This window comes from Anthonomus grandis, chromosome 3 (genome assembly GCF_022605725.1).
Source record: "Anthonomus grandis grandis chromosome 3, icAntGran1.3, whole genome shotgun sequence".
In the NCBI taxonomy this organism is placed as follows: Eukaryota; Metazoa; Arthropoda; class Insecta; order Coleoptera; family Curculionidae; genus Anthonomus; species Anthonomus grandis.
This window is the reverse complement of record NC_065548.1, coordinates 9,497,337-9,518,804: the sequence shown is the minus strand read 5'-3', so window position 1 is coordinate 9,518,804 and position 21,468 is coordinate 9,497,337. Positions and strand designations below refer to the sequence as shown.

General features: G+C 30.4%; 2 protein-coding genes across 18 annotated transcripts in view; both read right to left on the bottom strand.

Moving 5' to 3' along the window:
- The window catches only part of LOC126733938 (S-adenosylmethionine synthase), a 46,186-nt gene extending 41,211 nt beyond the window's left edge, over positions 1–4,975 (bottom strand). For both annotated transcript variants that reach the window (XM_050437425.1, XM_050437424.1), the window contains exon 1: positions 4,827–4,975. The gene's annotated coding sequence lies outside the window, so the exon portion shown is untranslated. The remainder of the gene's footprint in view (positions 1–4,826) is intronic.
- Positions 4,976–6,754: 1,779 nt separating this feature from the next.
- The window catches only part of LOC126733927 (uncharacterized), a 184,803-nt gene continuing 170,089 nt past the window's right edge, over positions 6,755–21,468 (bottom strand). For 15 of the 16 annotated variants that reach the window (XM_050437396.1, XM_050437401.1, XM_050437395.1 and 12 more), the window contains 5 exons: positions 19,219–19,393; positions 18,582–18,791; positions 18,073–18,181; positions 17,715–17,901; positions 6,755–13,506 (listed from right to left, as the gene is read on the bottom strand). In XM_050437396.1, coding sequence (XP_050293353.1) covers positions 13,338–13,506; positions 17,715–17,901; positions 18,073–18,181; positions 18,582–18,791; positions 19,219–19,393 — 850 coding nt within the window. In that variant the 3' untranslated portion in view covers positions 6,755–13,337. Of the gene's footprint in view, positions 13,507–17,714; positions 17,902–18,072; positions 18,182–18,581; positions 18,792–19,218; positions 19,394–21,468 lie in introns of those variants that run through there. The other variant, XM_050437411.1, reaches the window with a different exon arrangement.

Below are 21,468 nucleotides of genomic sequence, written 5' to 3'. Positions count from 1 at the left end.
GAAGCCATCACCATGCCACCGTTCAGTAAGTTTTTGGGTCTTTCCATAGACAAGTTCCTTAAATTTGAAGAACATATTGTGAATGTATGTAGAAAAGTCCCATCAGGCTGCTACGCCCTAAGGGTTATTGCCACCATCGCCAGATCTGCATACTTCGCGATTATCGAGTCGCACCTTCGATATGGAATTTGCTTTTGGGGTTCATGTTCAAATTCACTTTTTAGTTCAGTGTTTGTACTCCAGAAAAGGGCCATTAGATATCTATGTGGGGCCAAGCCTCGTGACTCATGTCGCCCGCTTTTTGTAAGTCATAATATTTTAACCCTGTGTTGTATCTTTATTTTGGAAACAGTATCCTTAGTTTTTAGAAAATATAAACAGGAACTCCACTTAGGACTGAAAAAAGTCTACGTACAAGAACGAAAATATTTCTTACTAGTAAAGCGTACTATAGTTTAAGTGAATTTTTTAATGATTAGCATTTAAGTATGTTTCAAAGTTTTATATAATTTTGTTTTATTTTAAATTAGTTTCTCGTTTTTATTCCTTTAATGTACAGTCTATTGGCTTTGTCTACAACTTCTATGTTTATATTGACAATAAAGCATTTTTGAGTTTGAGTTTGAGTTTGAGTAATGCCTGCACACGTTGAACATGATACGGATACAAAAGTTGTTCAGAGAGAACCTGCCACACAGTGCTGTTGGAATAATTATCCCCTCATCGAGCTGCTATAGTCCTGGTACTTACACCAGGATTTTCTTCCACGGCACGTAAAACTGCCTCCTCAAACTCTCGCTCTTACGGACCTCGGCCGGCCTCTATCATTGCTGAGAATAACAAAACTTCCTAAGTGACTTTATTGTCAAAAACATCACGAAAAATAAATAAGAAAATCGGAAATACGGTCTACGCTTTTAAAGGTTTTACTATATGGAAGTTGCCGTTGGGGAAACGCTTCTGAATACAGGCGTCTCGCTGCATAACAATTACTGTAAGCACATGCATACATTACATGCATATCTGTCATTTTCCCAAAACTGTATTTGCCATCACAAAAACCGAGATAAAAACTTTTTAGAGAAATTTTACCAAGAAAATTAGGTAAATAATTATTTTCTAGGAGAACTGACGCTTGTCAATGTCAAACCAAAATTTAATAAACCAATTTTGTCCAGTGACATGCAATAGAACGGTATTTATTTTTTTTTGTCGAAAACAAAGTGCGATACGAAAAAAATACAGGAGGCGAAAAAGTTGTATTAATAATACTTAATTTTTAAACATTAGCAAGCGTAATATTATGAGTTTTTACAGAGGAAATAAGAGGAATGATTCATCTTACAGTGTTGCTGGCCGTAATATTCAGTACTGCAGCACAATAAAGGACAATAAAGGATCACATTAATAATATAATCTTAAAGTCGTCCAGGGTTCTTGGCTTTGTGGTTCGCAAGTGTAGGGCTTTCTCACTGGAGACCTGCAAACGAGTTTATATCTCACTTGTAGTTTCTCTGCTTGATTATGGTTCAATGGTTTGGTCGTCATTTTACATAAACAGCTGTTTAGCCTTGGAACGGCTTCAGAACAAGTTTGTTAGATTTTGTGTATTTAAGCTAAATATGAGAATCCCTGATTCCTGTTTTTCAAATTGCCCTGAACTTCTGAAGATGATTTTCTTTAATGTGCCAACTAGAAACTTAAGACATAATCGTTTGTTTTCCCCGCCTTTTCGTGGCACTAATTATGCATCTCACTCTCCAATTGAGAGGACTTTAAGATTGTTAAACTCAGGTGAAGTGGATATTTTGGGCATTACCTTGTCTCAGTTTATCTATCAAATTAGAATAGAGAAATTATTTGAATATTTTTGTTAATTTTCTTTTCTTCAATTTTTAATATTTGTGATATTAGCTTTTACTCATTATTCTTTTTTATATTGATTTATGGGTTGTGGTTAAGTTATCAGAGCCAAATCAGTGTTAATGACAATCAAATGGTTAATATGGTTGTTAATTCTGTTAGAATTTAATAGTTTATTATTGTGGTTAGGTTAAATGAATTATTATGATGTATTATTCTTTTTTGTAATGGGGTTGATCCCGTATAATAATAAATAAATAAATGATTATCGAATTGAAAGGGTTGAAATAGTACGTTTACATAGCCATCTTAATATATTTTTAGTTTTATTGACTATGATAAAATAAAGCCAGTGACTTGCAATATTCTTTTTGGGATTTTCGTAAGTAGTTTATTTTCATGTGGTTTAAGTGGCCCTTCTATTATAAAATAAACACTTCTGAAAAGGCTAATTTCATGAAAAAAGTCGTGGATTTGTGTACGTCAAAAACCATAACCCGCATTATCAATAACACATTTTGTATGGAGCTACTACGTTTTTAAATTGAAATACGAATTTGTTACTGAAACTGACTGACAAGATTCTTATATTGCAAAAGGCATAAAAAAATTGAACTCGATTTTTATTAGTCTATTCGTTTATTTACGAGAAAATACCACAAAAGTTATAGAATTTAGTAAATGCGTAGCCGCTTACCCGTTACGGCCATTTCAACTTTACATGAAGATATTCTGAAAAACTTCCAATTCTAGGTTAATTGAATTTTGGAAACAACAACAAAGTGGACTTTTGTTGAATTATAAATGAAATATTAATGATTTAATTATTACAATAATTTAATAGTATATTTATGAAAATATCAATTATGGTATATGTACGCCTTAGTCTAGAGGTTTCGAATCGGATACAGGTCTATTGCGAACCTACATAAATAATGATGATACGTGGATTATGTTTTTTAACCTTTGAACTGGTCCTCGTCTAAAAACTTATATACTTTTTAACATTATTTATATTTAGATTATCCAACTGTTATCAACAATTTAAAAATTAAATGTAAGATTTTGCTAATCATTGCTGTATGATGTAACATTGTCCATTGATAACACTAGTATAGCATCCATTTTACGGCTGACTAATTTCATGAATATAATAAACATAATGATGACTTTCATAATACTGAAATAAACATATTATTTTTATAATAGATACCCAGGAATTAAGCAGATTATGATCATTTTACTGACTATTTCAGCTAAGAAATCCTATAGAAAAGAGGAGTCAGAAGTCAAAAAATACAGAAAAAATCCTTTTTTTACTATACAATAATTATAGGAAAAATTAGCATTGGAAAGCTAGATAAGTGCGTATTGTGGTAGGGTTCATTTGTTATTCTTGATCTCTATGCTATTATTAGCTCATTTTCATGATAATTTCCACGGGGTTTCCCAAATGAAAAAATCTGTTTTAACCTTTACTTTTATGCAAGTACAAGATATTATAAGAGTTAAATTGCATTCAATATTCTTAGGAAAATTTCTATTTAAAATGCACTGGTTGATTTTCGTAAAAAATATAGTTAAAAGAGTTGTAAACTTCAGGACCTTTCATAGTCATTTCAGTACGTTTACAGGGAGCGCTCGGAATTTTCTTTAAGTGAAAGTTTGACTTAATAATTTTCGTACATTTTCCAGTCAATTTGTATTATATGAGAAAATTACATTCGAATAAATTACATTTAATTTGGTAATAAAATTTGGTATAAAATTGATCAAAAAATAACTTTTGTCTTCCTAGTTGAACATAAAAAACATATTTCTTAAAAATTCTAGTTTGGATAAACCATATAGCAATAATTATCAAATTTATTGCTCAATTTATAAATATCGCCAATCTCTTAAAAAATAAACAATAAACTCCACCGCTTTAACGCTACATTTTTCAATTGCACAATAGATAATCAAGTTTTTTTGGAGGGGAGTTAACCAGATAAACCAGGGTTATCGCTGTGTTGCAGAGATACAAACTTTAATCCAGCTTTTATTTGGCAATCGCTATGTCATCACTTGTTTTCGAAGGCCCCGGTATAGATATATGCAGGAAAAACACTGAAATTGTTGTTTTTAGTTAAGAATTGCCTCGTTATAGGCTTGGCAACAATAAGAGGTAAAAAACCTCAAAAAAAATGCGACCTTAGCGATTTAAATTATCAGGAACAAGGATTTAATGAATCCCAAAAAATCCCCTATCGAATATAATTTACAGGTCATTGTGAAGATAACTTTTAAGAAATGCGATAAGGTTTTTTGCCTAGTCATGGTAACTGGCTATTTATAATTAAATTTCATTATTATTATTAATATTTTCAGGGTTAGTTAGAGCTGTGTTTGGTCAAGTTAAATTGGAACTTTTGACATTTCATGCTCTGCTAAAGTTTTCAAAAACACATAGTTTCTCTTCTACATTTTGCTGATACACAACCAGATAATTTATATGTTGGATATAATTTTAAATATTCTTTTTAGGAAAGTCACAAAATTAAAAAAAAAAAACAAAAATTTTGATAAATGAATATAATATGTATTTTAAATTAAAGATGTGTAATGAAATTAGATGGCTATAGAGTGTTAAGTGACATATATTTATTTGTTTTGAAATAATTAACTTTGTATAATATACCATGTGTATTAATTAAATAGAAAAATATGGATTTTACTGTTTCTTTTTTATATTTTTAATTTTTTCTATTATATAAGCAACATTAATTATTAAGTTAATAGTTTTACACATGTCAGTGGGACACATAGTGCCTTGCCATGCAGTACTAAAATTTTGTAATTACTTTCAATTAATAATAATTCCTCTTGCTCTTTTTTATATTTCTCTTTTTTAATATTCGTAACTACTGACCAGTTATTTTGTCCTTGTTATAAATTCTTTTTAACGTATTTTCGATACATACATGAAAAACGTGTACTGAAGCCAAACTGATGCAATAATAACACAAAATATCACAATAATAGAGAGCGCACAATCACTTATTACTACTAGAAATAGTTAAAATAAGATTTAACAAATGGATTCTCTGAACCGACTGATCACTTTAATTTTTTGTCTTTCGATTTTATAGTTCTCGCTCTTATCAATGACGTGCACGCACGCTGCTTAAGCTTGTGGTCGGTCTTATCAGGAGTTTTTTTTTTAAATAAGATTTAAGAAATTGTTTATTTTTATTTTCGTGCTACCTTAATATATGGGAAATGTGCTTTTTAGGAATGTATAGTGTAGACCCAAAGTTTTCCTAATTTTGATGTTTTGGTAAAGATTTAAATGTGTAAGTAGGGATCGATTATATTGAAATTACTGAATATTTTCCAGAAAATAATTCGACATATGGATTGGAATAGTGTATTTTTCTTAAGTAGTTATGCTTCCTAGAGGTGAGAAACATAATGGAGGTTGAACATAATTGAGATTTAATCGCGAATGTTACGCGTACAAAAAGTCCATTTTTCAGAGCTTCTACATCATTTGGTTTTTCAGGCAAAGCCTAAGGTTTAATAAAACGTTTTATTCTTATTTTTATTTTTTCCTACAGACAAAGCATCTTAATAAAACTTTAAAAATTCTCGAGATTGAAGTGGATTTTAATGTATAAAAATGGGTCAAAATAACTCAATTTTTTAACTATATACCATGTTTCACTCCTTCATTGTATCCTAAATTTCTATAAAATGTCAATTTTTTATATTTTCGTAAAGGCAATTCATTTTCCTATATGAGCCTCTTGACATGCTTAGATCCTTGATATCTCTCTACTTTATATTATTTAGAAGATTGTGAAAATATATATTTTATTCATAAGACCAAATTTCAAATGCATGCTATATCAAAAGAATCCCCTATATCTGCAGCCCTCCTTACCAAACTTCCTTGTTTAATGTTTTTTTCTTCTTGTTCTTTATCATCATCCTTTTCCTTATTATCATTTTTTTCTATGTCAAATTCCTTATTTTAATTTTTACAGTATTATTTTGAATTGCTATCATATGTGATATCTCTATGTGATTGTGGGCACCTTGAAACGTTAATTTCCTTTCATGTTTAGCTTATAGAGAACCAATCTCAATGACCTGAATTTTTAAAAATTTGTTTCTTGCAGTTGAAAAACAAATTTAATTAGTTTAACAAATTTATTTTATTAAATGTTCAAAATGCGCGCCGTTATTAGCAAGACAATAAAAAAGCCTATTTTCAAACTCCTTACGAACATTGGCAAGGGTCTGCCCGCTAATTTCTCTGCATTCTTGAAATATTTTATTTTTTAAATTCTCAATACTCTCAGGTGGGGTTTTATAAACTTTGCTTTTTAAGTAGCCCCAAAGAAAAAAGTCTAGTGGGGTTAGGTCCGGAGACCGCGCAGGCCATTCAATTGTACCACGTCTGCCAATCCACTTTTCTCGAAAATTTTCATCAATCCACTCTCTAACTACCAAAGTGTAGTGCGCGGGAACTCCATCCTGCTGAAAATGTATATTATGTACATTTTCAGCAGGTATATGTACAATCACCTCCTCACCTCCAGAGGAAGTGATTGACAGAACTTTAGTAAATGCATAATTAAACGTCCCCCTGTATATCTAATTTGACATGTTTTTTTTTTTTTTTTTAAGAAAGTTATTAAGGGTGGATTGTTTTGAAATGAAAGCACTGTATAAATAAATAAATTAACTCTTAATATGATGCAATTTCTCTCTATATATATGGCACGTGGACAGTTTGCTTTATAATCATTTACCCAAGGAAATCTAAACAATGGCACATTCATGCCAGTTTGATCGTTTAGTAGATAACCTCGCCGAAAATTGCATTAATTTAAAAAAAAACGCGTTCTAAAATGTTTTTTTATTATTATTTAAACAAATATACACTGCTACGAATAAATTAACAAAAAAAAAGAGGAAATGTGAAGTTAAATGAGTGCACACCTAAAAAAAATACCAGGCATATTAAGCGGACATTAATTATATATAGTTTTAATCTCTTTGTTTTTTTTTGTTTCAACACACTTTATAAATTTGACACAAGTCTAATATTAGTATATAAAACTAAATAACAAAGTTTTCTTTTTTTTTATTTACGTACAGCTAATAAACTTTTGTTACAAAAGGAAGATACAATAATCAGGAATTATTGTATGCGAAAGGCACTGTACTACGAGTAAGTCTTATGTAAAGGAAGTAATAGAGAGTAATGGAAGTTTTATTATACAGAGGCGACAAAAATTGGGTATTTTGGTAGCTCAGACAACCTTAGTCATAGGTGGAAAATATTTAAATGCCTAAATATATTTTTTTTTTTAATTTTTGATTTTTAGATATTATTTGAATGAAGTTTCATCCCAAATGTCTGGAAATTTTTGAACCTTTTTAAGTATAGTCATTGAAAAACTAGCATTAATGGAAATTTAATTATTTAAAATTCTTCCATGAATATTGAGCCTGAAAAAAAATGTTTTTTCAGTATTTTTATATGAATACCTGGAAAAATTTGTTAAAAAAAATGATTCTTTTTTAAATTTTATAACTTGTATGCCCGAAAAAAAAAAAATTTACTGATTTGTTCCAGTCAGTCGTCATATGGAAAATTTTGAATCTTCTTATGTTTTTAGCATTCAACTATCCAAATTCTACACAAAACATCTGAAAAATTGGCAAAATTTTTACCCCACATTCCTGGAAGAAATAAAAAAATTTCACTTTTTTAAAATAATTTGCTTTAAATTTCCAGAGGAAGTTCGAATGATCCAAAAGTCTGTAACTTCTAAACTAAAGACCCTGTATCCATAAAAATTCATTTATAAATAAATATACCATCCATTTATTTACACAGTGGCCCAAAAAACCTAAATTGAAAATTGAAATTGATTTGATTTGATTATTTTTTTCAAGCAATTGTCCTTAAAAATTACTAAAAAAATTAGCAAATTAAAAATTTTGCACTGCCTGGAAAAGTTTCAAATCATAAAATGCCTCATTTATTCCAGGCATTTGTAGCAAAAAAAATAATAAATCTCTTTTTTGTTCCAAGCACTTACATTGGGTAAAAATTATGAATTTTAATTTTTTTTTAAAGGAATTTTGGGTTAAAGTTGGAAAATTCATCAAAATTCGAAAATGAAAAGTTTATTATTTCTTTCAGATATTTACAATTTTCCAGGGTACTGGACAACTAAGGACTAGAAATATTCATCAAAATTATTAAATTTTTTTTTCCACAGATTTAGGTTAAAAATTATTATTCGAAAATAAAAAAAAAACAAATCATATTTTTCAGGCATTTTGAACCTGAAAGAATGAATTATTCAGTTTTTTTTATCCAGGTTTCAAATTTGATTATTGAATGTTTTCAAGGCATATGTAGTCTGAAAAAAAGGGAAATTCCTTATTTTTTGTTAGCATTTTGATTTTACCTAAAAAAAAAGAATTGGTTTGTTTAATTTGGACCTCAATGAAATGTTTATTTCTTAATTTTTCAAATGATTTACAAATTTGAATACTTGGAAAAAAAAATAAAATAGTTTATTGCAAGTCATTTAAAAATGATTATTTTATAAAAAAAATATAATTTTTCAGGAATTTAATGTTTAAATTCCTATTTCGTCCAGGTATTTGGGACAAAGATTTGAGCAAAAAAAATTAAATTTTAAATTTAAAGTTTAAAAAATTAAATTCCTATTTCGTCCAGGCATTTGGGAAAAAGATTTGAATAAAAAAAATTATATTTAAAATTTTTTTTAATAAATTTGTGGTAAAAGTTCAAGAAAAAAAAATAAATTTTTTCAGCGATTTAAAGCTTTGAAAAAATTTGTATTCTTTTAGACATTTCAACCAACATGCTAAAAAAATTAAAAATTACATATATTTTCCAGGCTTTAAATATCTGGAAAAAACTCATTGCTTTCAGACATTTAAGATTTTAAAATATCTTTTCAGTATTTTTATATGAATATCTGGAAAAATTTGTTAAAAAAAATTATTCTTTTTTAAATTTTATAACTTCTATGCCCGAAAGAAAAGAAAAATTAACTGATTTGTTCCAGTCAGTCTTCATATGGGAAATTTTGAATCTTCTTATGTTTTTAGCATTCAACTATCCAAATTCTCAAAAAAAATTTAATCATTTTTTAACTGTTGCACAAAACGTCTGAAAAATAAGCAAAATTTGTACCCTAAATTCCTGGAAGAAATAAAAAAATTTCCCTTTTTTAAAATATTTTGCTTTAAATCTCCAGAGGTTCGAATGACCGAACAGTCTATAACTTCTAAACTAAAGACCCTGTATCCATAAAAATTCATTTATAAATAAATATACCATCCATTTATCTTTTACACAGTGTCCCAAGAAACCTACATTGAAAATTGAGGTTTGAATAAAATGAAATTTTTTATTTTTTTCAAGCAATTGTCGTTAGAAATTACTAAAAAAAATTAGCAAATTAAAAATTTTGCAGTGCCTGGAAAAGTTTCAATTCATAAAATGCCTCATTATTTCTAAAATCAATAATTTTAAAATCAAATTTCTTATTTCTTCCAGGCACTTACATTGGGTAAAAATGAATTTTAATTTTTTTTTAAAGGAATTTTGAGTAAAAGTTGGAAAATATTTAATTACATTTGGGACAAAGATTTGGATAAAACAAATTAAATTTTTAAATTTTTTTTCCATAAATTTATGTAAAAGTTTGAGAAAAAAAATTTCAGGGATTTAAAGTTTAAAAAAATTCTTTTACGTAATTGGATTTATATACTATAAACATGCGAAAATTCAAAGTTTCCAGGCTTTCCAATCATTAAATTTCCCACTTTATCCTGGTATATTGGGTGAAAGAAAAAATATTTCATTCAAACTTAAAAAACCCTCTAAAATTCAAAATTTGCCATCTACCAATGCCTGATAAAATTTTAAAATCATGAAAGTATTTATTAATTCAAAACCTTTGCAGAAAAAATTCATCAAATCTGTCATTTCATCCAGGGATTTGAACCAGACTACTGAAAAACAAACACGAAATTGGAACATTCATATCTACCTAAAAAAATTCAAAATACTTAATAATTTTCAAAATTTGGACCATAATACTATAAAAAATTTCAAATTGGAAAAAAATTAGTGTTTCGTAAAAATAAATTAATATATTCAGTTTTTTCATCTCTAAAATGTCATAGGAAGTCCTATTAAAAATGTGTTAGTTTTATACATAACTTTTCCCTTTATTTACATACACAGTGGCCCAAAAAAAGATAAATAAAGTTAAAAACTTACCACATTTCCAGACATACCAACACTTTCCAATTTTTATCACATTGTAAATTTAAAGAGGGCAGTGCCATTTATATATATATATTTTTTTGGTATAAATATAAGAGAGGAGGAGGGGGGTTATTATACATATACATATAATATTTTAAATATAATATGAACTCCTTAATAATACAAATAACAAATTTGGTGTCAATATAACATGATAAACTCTACATATTTGGGGTGACTAGATTCTTTTATCAGCTACTTTTTACAGTAATAGCTCTACAAATTATACAAACGAAAAAAAAACAGGTATAAGGGTTGATAATGGAAATCATTGTAACTAGGTACGATTTAACAATGAGAGTTTTTTTACATAATACGCGGTTATGATTGGGTGTTTTTTATGTAGAATATAGGCGCAACCAGACGGGTCTATAGGGTCCTTTGAATAGATTTTCTTTTTCAGATATTTGGAATAAATATTTGAAAAAATTTAATATTCCTTCTTTCTTCCAGGCAATTGACCTTAAAATTTGAGACCATCAACTTTCTCATTACTTTCAGGCGTTTCGAGAGTGATTGAATGTGAATTTATTGTGATTCAATGTGATTGAAGTTGAATGTGAATTTATTGAGTTTTCCAAATATTTCTATTAACATTACCGAACTTTCGTTTATTCCAACATTCACATATTTTCCAGGATTTTAAATTTTTTTCCCAGGAGACTGGTCATTTATTTTAATCTTCTGAAATAACAATACCTGACTTTTTAAGTCTAGTCTAGAATGATCTGGAAAAGGTTGAACTTTCCTCAAAATAGCTCTAAAGTGGCATATGATGCAAAGGTAAGAAATATAAATTTCTCATTTCTTCCAGTTATCTGGAGCCAAATATTCCAGGAAACTCTTCAAATATTTCAACTTCCTCGAAGATTTAAAAAAATTACTATACTGGAAATGGTTCTTCTGAGATGTTTTAGAATAACCGAGTCTCCTTTGAAAATATCGCATTTTTCGAATTTTCTAGGTACTTCAAGAAAAATATTCGAAAAATTAAAGAAATGCCTATAATTTCAAATTCTCAAAATGAACTTTTTCTGGAAAAAAAGGGATGAAGGGCGAATATTTTAAAAATATTAAATTTCTTAATAATTAAATTTGTTTCAGGCGTTTGAAGCAAAACACTTCCTTCTTCCAGGGATTTGGGGTAACAATTTAAAAATCATCAATATTCTTATGTCTTCCAGGCATTTTGGAGACAAATATTTAAAAAATTTAAAATTCCTTCTTTTTCACAGGCATTTGAAGGTAAATATTCCACTGGTCAAACATTCCATCTTATTGGAATTCCTTCTGGAAAGGAAAGGACTGACGGGCAAATATTTTAAAAATATAAAATATCTTATTACTTTCATGGATTTAAAGAACAAAACACTGAAACAATGTGGCGTTTCTTCTTCAATCTAAAAATAAAATTACTTTTTGGAAAAAAAAAGGAAACTGGTCAAATATTTTAACAAATTAGAATAATTAAATAATCACTAATTCATTTACCTGAAAGAAATTCTTCTGAACTCTCAATTTTCTGGAAAGCAATACATTTCTACTAAAGCTTTTTTCGGAAGGATCTGAAAAAGGATTTTTGTTTAAAGTCCTTTATTCTTCCAGGCATTTGAAGCCTAATAATTTAAATAGTATGAAATTTCTTTTTTTTTTACATTTTATAAATTAAAAACCTTTTCATTTCGTTTAGAGATTTTGAGCCAAATATTCCAGGAATCTGTTCAAGAATTTCAATTTCCTTCAAACGTCTGATATGTTCCAGGCATATAGAATATATGGTATTATTCCAGAATACGTCACAGAAACCACAAACATTTCATTTCGACTTTTTATAAAGATAATAAATAAATAACTCTTGGAAGTGTCTAAAATGAACTGTTTCTGAAAAGGCTTAAGTTATCCCTTAATTTCTTCCAGGCATTTGGAGTAGTCCAATTCCTGGAAACTTCCTAAATATATCGGAAGGAATTAAGAAATGTCTACTTAAAATCCCTGGAATGATCCTTTTGTGGATAGGACTAAATGGCAAATATTGAAAAAAAAAAACAGACAAGCAAACATTTGGAGTAAAACATCAAAATTTAAAATTTTCATTTCGTCCAGGCACTTCCTCCATTATTTGCCTGACCTGGAATTCCTCTGGGCTTCTAAATTTGCAGTATCATTCATATTTCTCATTATTATTATTTATCTCTCTTTTCCATATCTAGCACTGCTGGTAACATGGCGTTATTTATATTTGGTACCAATTAAAATTTTAAGTCTATTGGTTTTTCTCACAGTCCCCAGACTTCTTTTGGTCGATTTTCTGAAAATCCAGACATCAAACCTCTTCAGGATGTTACAACATAAGCACTTTTTTGTTAACAATTTTGACTTAAAGTTAAATTTTTGCTACAACTGAAATTATGTTTATCATAAATTAAGTTATTACCAATCGATCTCCTAGAGTTCTAATTATTAATGTAGTTCTTCTGAATTAATGTTGGTTCTTGATATGAAAGATTAAACGTTCAGTTTTCTCATTTTAACTTCCTTTTCCTTCCTAACTTCTTAATCCTTTTTAATCTTTAAAACTTAGTAATGTCTCGTATTGTCCCTATTCTGGCAATCTCATCTATATTGTTTGAGTAATTTCAGGATATTGATGTTTCCTGTTCACTTATTATCACTATATCTCGACTGCTCCCTTCACTTACTATTTCAGGCAAACTTTCCAGGAAACTGGTCAAATACTTCAATTTTCTGAAAGAATTAAAAAAAAATTCTGTTTCAAATGCCTGGAAGGGCTGATGTGTGATGATTCTTTGCAGCAAGCTCATCAAAGATTAAAGTGAACTTCCTGGAAGAACCAAAACTACTATTTGAAAAAACTTTCTCCTCTGTCATCCATATCTCGAATGACATAAAATCCAGTTACGCCTATACACGACCACCCAAAATGGCAATGATCCATCGTTAGCTCGGTTACGTCGGCCCTAGAAAATCACCTCTTTTACGTGCCAAAAAGTGGGGTTAGATCAACACATTTCATTTTCAAATTACCGCCGTTTCCAGGTAAGTCGTTCCCTTAATATCTACCTAAATAATAAATTTTGTGCTAAATTTTCTCGACGTAGTTCCCGGGAAAGGTGCCGAAGGCTCCGGTGCGATCGCTGGAACCCACGTACCAACCGTCATCGCATTTTTCCAGAACGTAAACGGTGTCGCCCTCTAGGAGTTCTAGTTCGTCGTCGTTTTGCGGCGTGTACTTGTAGAGGGCGCGATAACTGAAATATATAATAATAATAATAATAATAATAATAATAAAACATTTCTTTATTGTAATTTACAAGGTAATGCCAAAGTTGAATCATGTTCAACCTATCCTATCTTAACCATACAGCTAACATAATAACTCGAATAATTATTTGCTCTATGAATAAATCTATAGACTATTCCTGCAAACACAATTTTTTCAAGTTTTCTTTGAACATATACAAACCATCACTAAATAAATACAGGATTTATAGTATTAAAAAGATGAACCGCATTGCAAGTAAAAAAGTGGGTTAACAGAGCTACTGAATGATACGGAACGGTAAGTGTATTTATTATGTGTGAGATGATGCCTGATTTCTTAATGATAAATAACGGCGGCATCTTCTGGTCCAAACAAGGACAGAAAACTATTAAACTAAACAATATTAATTTGGAGATAAAACAAAAGCTTCAGTAAGTTTTTTCGAGTTTTGAAGTTTAGAATTGAATTATTAGCAAAAAGCATGCGCATTAACAAATAACACCTCTGCATAATAATACTGACATAATCTCTGAAAGTTAGAGCCAGCACTTTGATATTATCAGAAAATGGAATTAATGTGTCACTCTGATACTAAAAATAGTATCATTTTGGTTTTCTTGAGGTAAATGACTAAGTTCTGTTCTTTTGAGTAGTTGAGTCGAGATTAAATTAAGTTCATTATTCAAATCAACTTATCGTCAGCATACTGGTCCATTCCTGATGAAAATAAAATTCTTGGTAGGTTTGACGTGTAAAGAAGAAATAAAAGAGACAAGCTGTCATGTATGCGTACTCTGTGTACGATTCCATAGATATGTCTTAAAAAAAGATAAAACCATATCATTACACCCATAGTATTTCCAATTTGCTAAGAAAAGGTCCTTGTCTATGACATCAAATGCCTTAAGAGTAATTAAGGGCTACCTTAATACCAGAATTTTTTTGTCAAGAGCTCTTATTATATTGTCAGTAATATTCGATAGTGCACTAGTTGTGCTCTGTCCTGCTCTGATCCAGATTGCCGTAAATGAAGAATATTATTAGTTATAAGGTAAGTAGAAAGTTGTATATAAACCGCTCGTTCAAGGATTGTAGAAATTACATTTAAAAAACTCACTGAAGTCCTGGGGATTCTAAGGATTGAATACTTTTGGGATACTCTAGGATTTTGGAAAATACCCTGTCGATAAATAACTATTTATAATGTTTGTAATGTGACTAATAATATTTACCATTGAGAGGGTTATATCATTGGGTATCGCAGCATTTGATTTCAAGTTTTTTATTATTTTCGTCAAAATGCATTAATATATCAGAGAAAACAAAACAAAGGTAAACACAAAGTCACGATATCATCAAATCCATATAATTTCTTAAAAAAGCTCAAAAGCTACACGTGTTTCGCTCCTGTTGGAGCATCATCAGGCCTAGACCTACACAGATCACATTACAACTCTGTGTAGGTCTAGGCCTGATGATGCTCCGACAGGAGCGAAAAACGTGTAGCTTTTGAGCTTTTTTAAGAAATTTTATGGATTTGATGAGACCGTGACTTTGTGTCCTTACCTTTGTTTTGTTTTCGTTTGGTCTCTTAGAGAAAAATGGATGATACGTTTCTATATCAGAGAAAAGTTAAAAATAGTATTGGTAAATTTGTTATTAGAGTTAAAGTTTATCTTCGAAGAGTAATTTTCTGACTTATTAAAAATACTTGTAAAAAGGCTATATATTAAATTTGAGTAACATAAATCACGGAAAATAATTGAATTTATGGAACATTTTCTTATATTTAGTAAGTGCTTTATTTTTTTTCATTTAATATAACGCTGAGTGCTGGCTTTTTGCTAATCCTGATATTCCAATAAGGTGCACAATTGTCAAATAATAATTAATATTTTGATTTAGAACGTCCACTTTTTCATTTATCTCGTGATTTGGTATGTCTATTCAAAATTTTGAGTAAGTCTCCAAAGTAAGTAAGATCACTTAAATGACACATAATACCACCCTTATGATAAATTAACAAAAACGTTGCATAGAAATATCTGTAATACGCGCCGTAGGCTCATTTATCAGTTGGTCGTATTCGTGAGAATTTAATAAAGAATACTGAGAGTTGAGCTTTATCATGTCGATGTCAGATTACCCAACACTATAGAGAAGCCATAACTAACTAAAATATGAGTACTGATTTAATCAATGAAATTCAATGAGTGAAATACTCGTGTGTTGGGAGATATATAAATACAGAAGGGTTATCTTCTTCTCATTTTGACGTCAAAATCTACATTACTCACGTAAATGTCAACCATTCTGCAATAAAAATCTGATCTGGTATAAATTCTACACCACCCCTGGTCTTGCCCAGGTACTATCAATTCTAAAAAAAGAATATCTCTGCAATATAATAATATCTGATGGTACAACACCATTCAACCATGCATTACATGTACAACATCATACTTATCGTTCACAAACCGATCAAAATTCATAAAACTAAGCAAAAGAGACCTCACATTAATATTGGCAACTTTCAAAAAAAAATTTATTCTGTATAATTACCATTATCATTCAACTTAATTATAGTTAGATCTAAGCTTGCTAAATAATTTGGATAAGTAGGATAATTTTTATCAAAAGCGTTCTCATCAATAGCCTATTTTGCGAATTAGCTCTAACATAATTCAAACAATTTTTGACTTCAGTACTACATTCTTTAAAATTATTGTCCTTACTACATTTAGAACAACTATCCTTTTTCTCCTTGTAGTCCTTCTTCAACCCTTGACCTTCGCTAACCAAAAAAAAACATATTCCGCATTCATGAGAAGCCTGCGAACCTGACTTTAATGACTTAATTGCTATCATTAACCTGCTTAAATTTACTAATATCTTTAATTTCAGTAGAAGCAAACTCCAAGCTGTAATTTAAATATGTGATACTAGCGATTATCTGCTCGTGGGTTTCCAATCCCTCTAATCATCCGTTACATTTCTTATGAGATACATTATATTCCTTCTTGCTAAGACAACGCCTCCACTCCACAGATTTTTCTAGTGTTATTTATGCAGGCATTAATTTTGCCTGGATTAATGTTTTTAGCTATACCTATCAGTCAAAATACTGTCCTGGCTGGATGCATCATTGCTTTTAATTATAAGGACATATGAGTTAGACCTTACGGCATCACTAAATGAATTTGTAGTATTATGATTTAAATAACCATTCTTAATAAGTTGCAAATAATTTTTTGGACTCATTAAGCTCATGTACTTCTAATACGGATTTTTGCAGACTTGTGTATTGTGTTATCAGAACTTTTAAGCAAGATCTTGGTTAACTCAGCTTCTTTTTACAATTGTCATCTTCTAGCAAGGAAATATCATCATTATGTAGCAACAGATTTAAAGATATCAGCGATTTTTGCATTCCAGTCATTGGAAAACCATTGCACATTTACGTGATCAGAAAATATTTTCAGTTATGCATCCTTAATAGCACAACAGTAAGGATTAAATTTTTTGCAAACATCGAATGCTTTTTAGAAATTTACTGTGCAGCATTGACCACACAAGTCAACATTGATATTGCATGGCATAATTAACTCAAAAAAATCATCAAATAGTCGACGTGACGGCCTATATACCATGTTAAGAGACGGCAGTTTCCCTTGACTAGACGACTGTGATCTGGTGTTCCTGATAAACTTGATATTCTACTGCTGCATGCCATCTCAAGGTGACGCACAGAGTAGATGTCTTTGACTATAAAGTAACTTTAAGTTTAAAAATGCCTTTTTAATGCTATTTTCAATGTGTTCTCGAAATCTTAAATTAACATCCAATAGTGCACCAAGATTTTTACCTACGGTAGTACATTTTACCGTTTCACATCTACACCACAAGGTTTTCATGCTTGTCTCTATGCTGAATCCTACCAAAGAGAAGAGCCTGGCATTTATTTAGATTTAAGGTTAAACAGTGATCGTTGGAGGCTCTGGTAACCAGGGAAAGGTCTCGAGAAATACGTTCGTTAGCTACTTCAATTTTATCAGGAAAAAATTAAAAGTAAATTTGTGTGTATATATGGAACAACAAGTATCTGAGATAAGAAGATAATTGCGAAGTATATAAAGTGAACAACAAAAGTCCAACGATGGACTCTTGTGAAATATCGCACCTAAATGTACTTACGGTATTGGTTCAGACTGTGTCTCTATATGCAAGGTTTGGTCCATGGGACTTCTATGGGCCGCCGAAGGTCTTGGTAACGTAGAATAAGTCCCAGCGCCAGTGAGCTGAACCGGTTTTGCGTGGTGATACCCGTTATCCCTTACCGCCACCACTGGATTAGGGATGTTGGGGGTATAAAGATGACTTCCTAAGATTTAAACAGGCATTTAGTGTTTTTCAAAATCAACAGCATCGTGAATTTTTTTATTGGTAAGGACATCACCACACCAACAATAAAATCGCGATACTGAAGATTTTAAGTTTTTTGAGGAAAGATAAATGATTTCTTTGTTTTAAAAATAGGTTTAGATCGTCTTACCCATGGATTCTTTTCCTTGGGCAGACCCATTGAGTAACAGGGAATGGGAGGCTGGCGAAGCTACTGGTTTGCTGCTAGAAGGCGGCGCTTCACTGGGGTCAATTAAGACCTGGAAGAATAGTTTCTTTTTGTGTCTATTGGGTGTTTAAATGAACTTAAGCACCCTTATAAGGTACCAATTTCGTTATTTAAAATCGGACCCCTTGTATATTATTTTACGTGAAATTCAAAGAAATTTGAGGGGTAACATGCTATACTTTTGTCACATAGTTTTTGAGATAAGATTCGCCAATATTTGTTTACAATAGTATACCAGTCCCCATGTATGTTAAACATTTTTAATAGTAATATTTGCAACCTAAACAAAATGCAATATTTAACTACTTATATCTCAAAAACTGATTCACCGAAGAATTCCCTGTGACTCCTCAAATTTCATAGAACTTTACGCTGACTTCGAAAATGTAATACTTAATATATAAAACATTCCATACAAATTCTCGACTTACATCTACATAAGACACCGGAAAAATGCCCTTTCGTCCACCAATTTTGCCCTCAAACCAGTTCTCGTCAACTTTCCGCGTGATCGTGACCAGTTCTCCCTTAGCCAGTGAAAGTTCTAAGTGAGTCTGAGCTACGAAATTGTATTTAGCACGCGCTTGTCCCTCGTGCGCCTTCCTCGTTGATGTGCTTTTCGTGTGTTCATATGGAACGATCTGGAACCAATGTCGCCATTTTGAAAGTTGCAACAGTCATTTTTTGACGTCAAAATGATCTGGTTTCATTAGTTTTGATATGTGTTACACAATGTGGCCTATTGCTCTTAAATGAACATTTTCAATTCATCATCTAAAAATCTTAAACGGAATTTACTTGAATGTCATTATTCATCTATTTTAAAAAAATTATGAATCAGTCACTAGATCCGGCAACACCACTGTAAAAATCTTGAGACCAAAAACGAGTTTATTTCATATTACAGTGAGAAGTTATTTTAGAAGTTACTACTGGCAACACCGGAATGGATTGATAGATTTACGCGTTAGTGTATTTACAGAAAAAAAATAGAGAATGCGCTCAATATTTCAAAATTAAAAGAAACAAAAACGTGTGAGGAGTTTATCGCTCTATCTTACTACTCACCTCGACGTAGTTTACAGGAAACAGCCCCACCATGGCGTTCAGTTCACCCTCATACCAATTTTTGTCCACTTGCCTCCTCACGTATATGAGATCACCCTTCCTAAAAGTCAATTCTCGTGCAGTCTGACCGACGAAGTTGTACAAGGCTTTGGCCACTAGTCGTGGTTCTGGCGACCTAAACAAAAAGAAAAGTAATAAGAAGAAGGAAAGAAAATTCAAGAAGCATAAAAGAAAAAAAGAAGAAGAAGAACAAAAACAAGAATTCCAATATACAGGATATCTAATTTTTTAATCATCTTTGAACCTAAATTTTCTCAGACTTGTAAAGACTGTGTATGCTTTTATGATTATTAGTGCCATTTTAGATGACTTCTAGGCTTTTGGAGTTATTTTTTATATCTTAAATGTATTTATTGTAATTTTTAACAGTTTCCAGAAATATATCGTAATCCCCTATTTTTTCCACGAATTTGAACTATTTTCTCATGATTTCAAGGCATTTAAAGTAATTTTTCGGGGATTTACAACAATTATTGATGCTTTTCCAATTTTTTTCGAATCATTGAATAAATTCCAAAATTGAAAACAATTTTTTATGAGTCCAAGGATTTCAAAGAATTTTATTTTGGCCTTTCAGTCATTTGACATCCATTTTTAATGTTTTTTAGGATTTTAGGGACATGTTGCTTACCATGTTTACTTTTCAGGTACCTTAACTATTTTTTCAGACCTTCCAGGATTTTGAATTCATTTTTTGGATCTTACAAATATTTAATATTACTTTTGTATATTTTCCAGAAATTTGAAATAATTTATCATATTTTCCAGGCTTTTGCAATAATTATCTGTCTTTCACGAAATGCTGAGAATTTTTTAAACTTTTGGAGTGATTCCTAATGTTTTTGAATAAATTTGAAGTAATTTTCATGTTAATTTAGGCATTTTTCATATTATTAACCCGTTTGAAAAGCGTTTGGTTTTTCAGGTGTTTGACCCACTTTTCAAGGTTTTCCAGGCATTCTATATAAATTTCCCTGTTATTCCAGTCATTTATATCATTTTCCAGAAATTTGAAGAAACTCTTAATATTTTCTTGGTGTTTCACCTATATCTCCACGTTTTTTACGAATTAGAGAGAAACTTTTATGTTTTTGCAGACATCTTAAGGCTCGTGGAAAAACTTTTTGATTCCCTGAGAAGAATGATTGTTGTGAAATTTTATGAGGCAATTGATAGTGGTAGTGAACGCTATTTTCTATTTTCTCGCAGGCAGATAAAAAAGAATCCAAATATTTAAGCTTCAATCAAGTTAAACCGTCTTAGTTATCAACTGCCTGGAATTAAAGAATTGAGGAAAGAAAAGATATTCGCAGTAAGTAAGCCATCATCACCTATTTCATCCTAGCCAGTTCAAAAAAGTCCTCTTTTCCAGGCAATTAATGGCTCTTAACTGCCTGGGATAAATCAAACTGTTGTTCTCTTCCAGGCAACTATTGCAGTCCTCAACAGCCTGGAATAAAAAACTAGTTGTTTTCTTCCAGGCAGTCGATGCAATAGAAAATGTATTTTGTGAGGCAGTTGGTAGTGGAAAAGGTGGATATTTAATTTTCCCTTTGGCAATTAGCGAAAAAATCCTTAAAAAATCCTAACAAATATATTCTTTTTTAAGAATATAACAGAATATAAGCTACCTAAATTGCCTTAACAATAAATTTTTGTTGCCTCAACTGCCTGGTAGAAGATCATATTTTTTTTATTCCAGGCAGTTGAGTAATGATTTTTTTCTTTGTTTAAGGCTCTCTGTAGGCCACTAACTCCTATGTCATCCTAGGAAGTTATAAAAGTTACGTTTTCCAGGCAATTGATGGCCTTTAGCTGTCTGTAATAAGTAAAACTAGTGTTTCTCTCCCAAGCAGTTGAGAAAAGAAAAGGTATTTTTCCACTTTAGTTCTTCAGACCAAGTTTTCAAAGCTTTTTATATAAATTTTCATGGTATTCCAGCCATTTTTCATAGTTTTCAATATTTTTTTTTGTTTTTGGAGCTAATATTTTATCTTCCAGGTATTTTTTACGATCTCTAGATTTTTCCAAATATTCCAGGCTTTCTGGAAATTAAGATAATGGTTCATGTTATTCTAAGCATTCGTCATTAAATTCCATCTTTTCCAGGATGGAAAGAGATGAAAATTTTAAAATATTTGTCAGGCCTCTTGCAGCCAAAAAACGAGTTTTCAAAATAACTGAAAATTT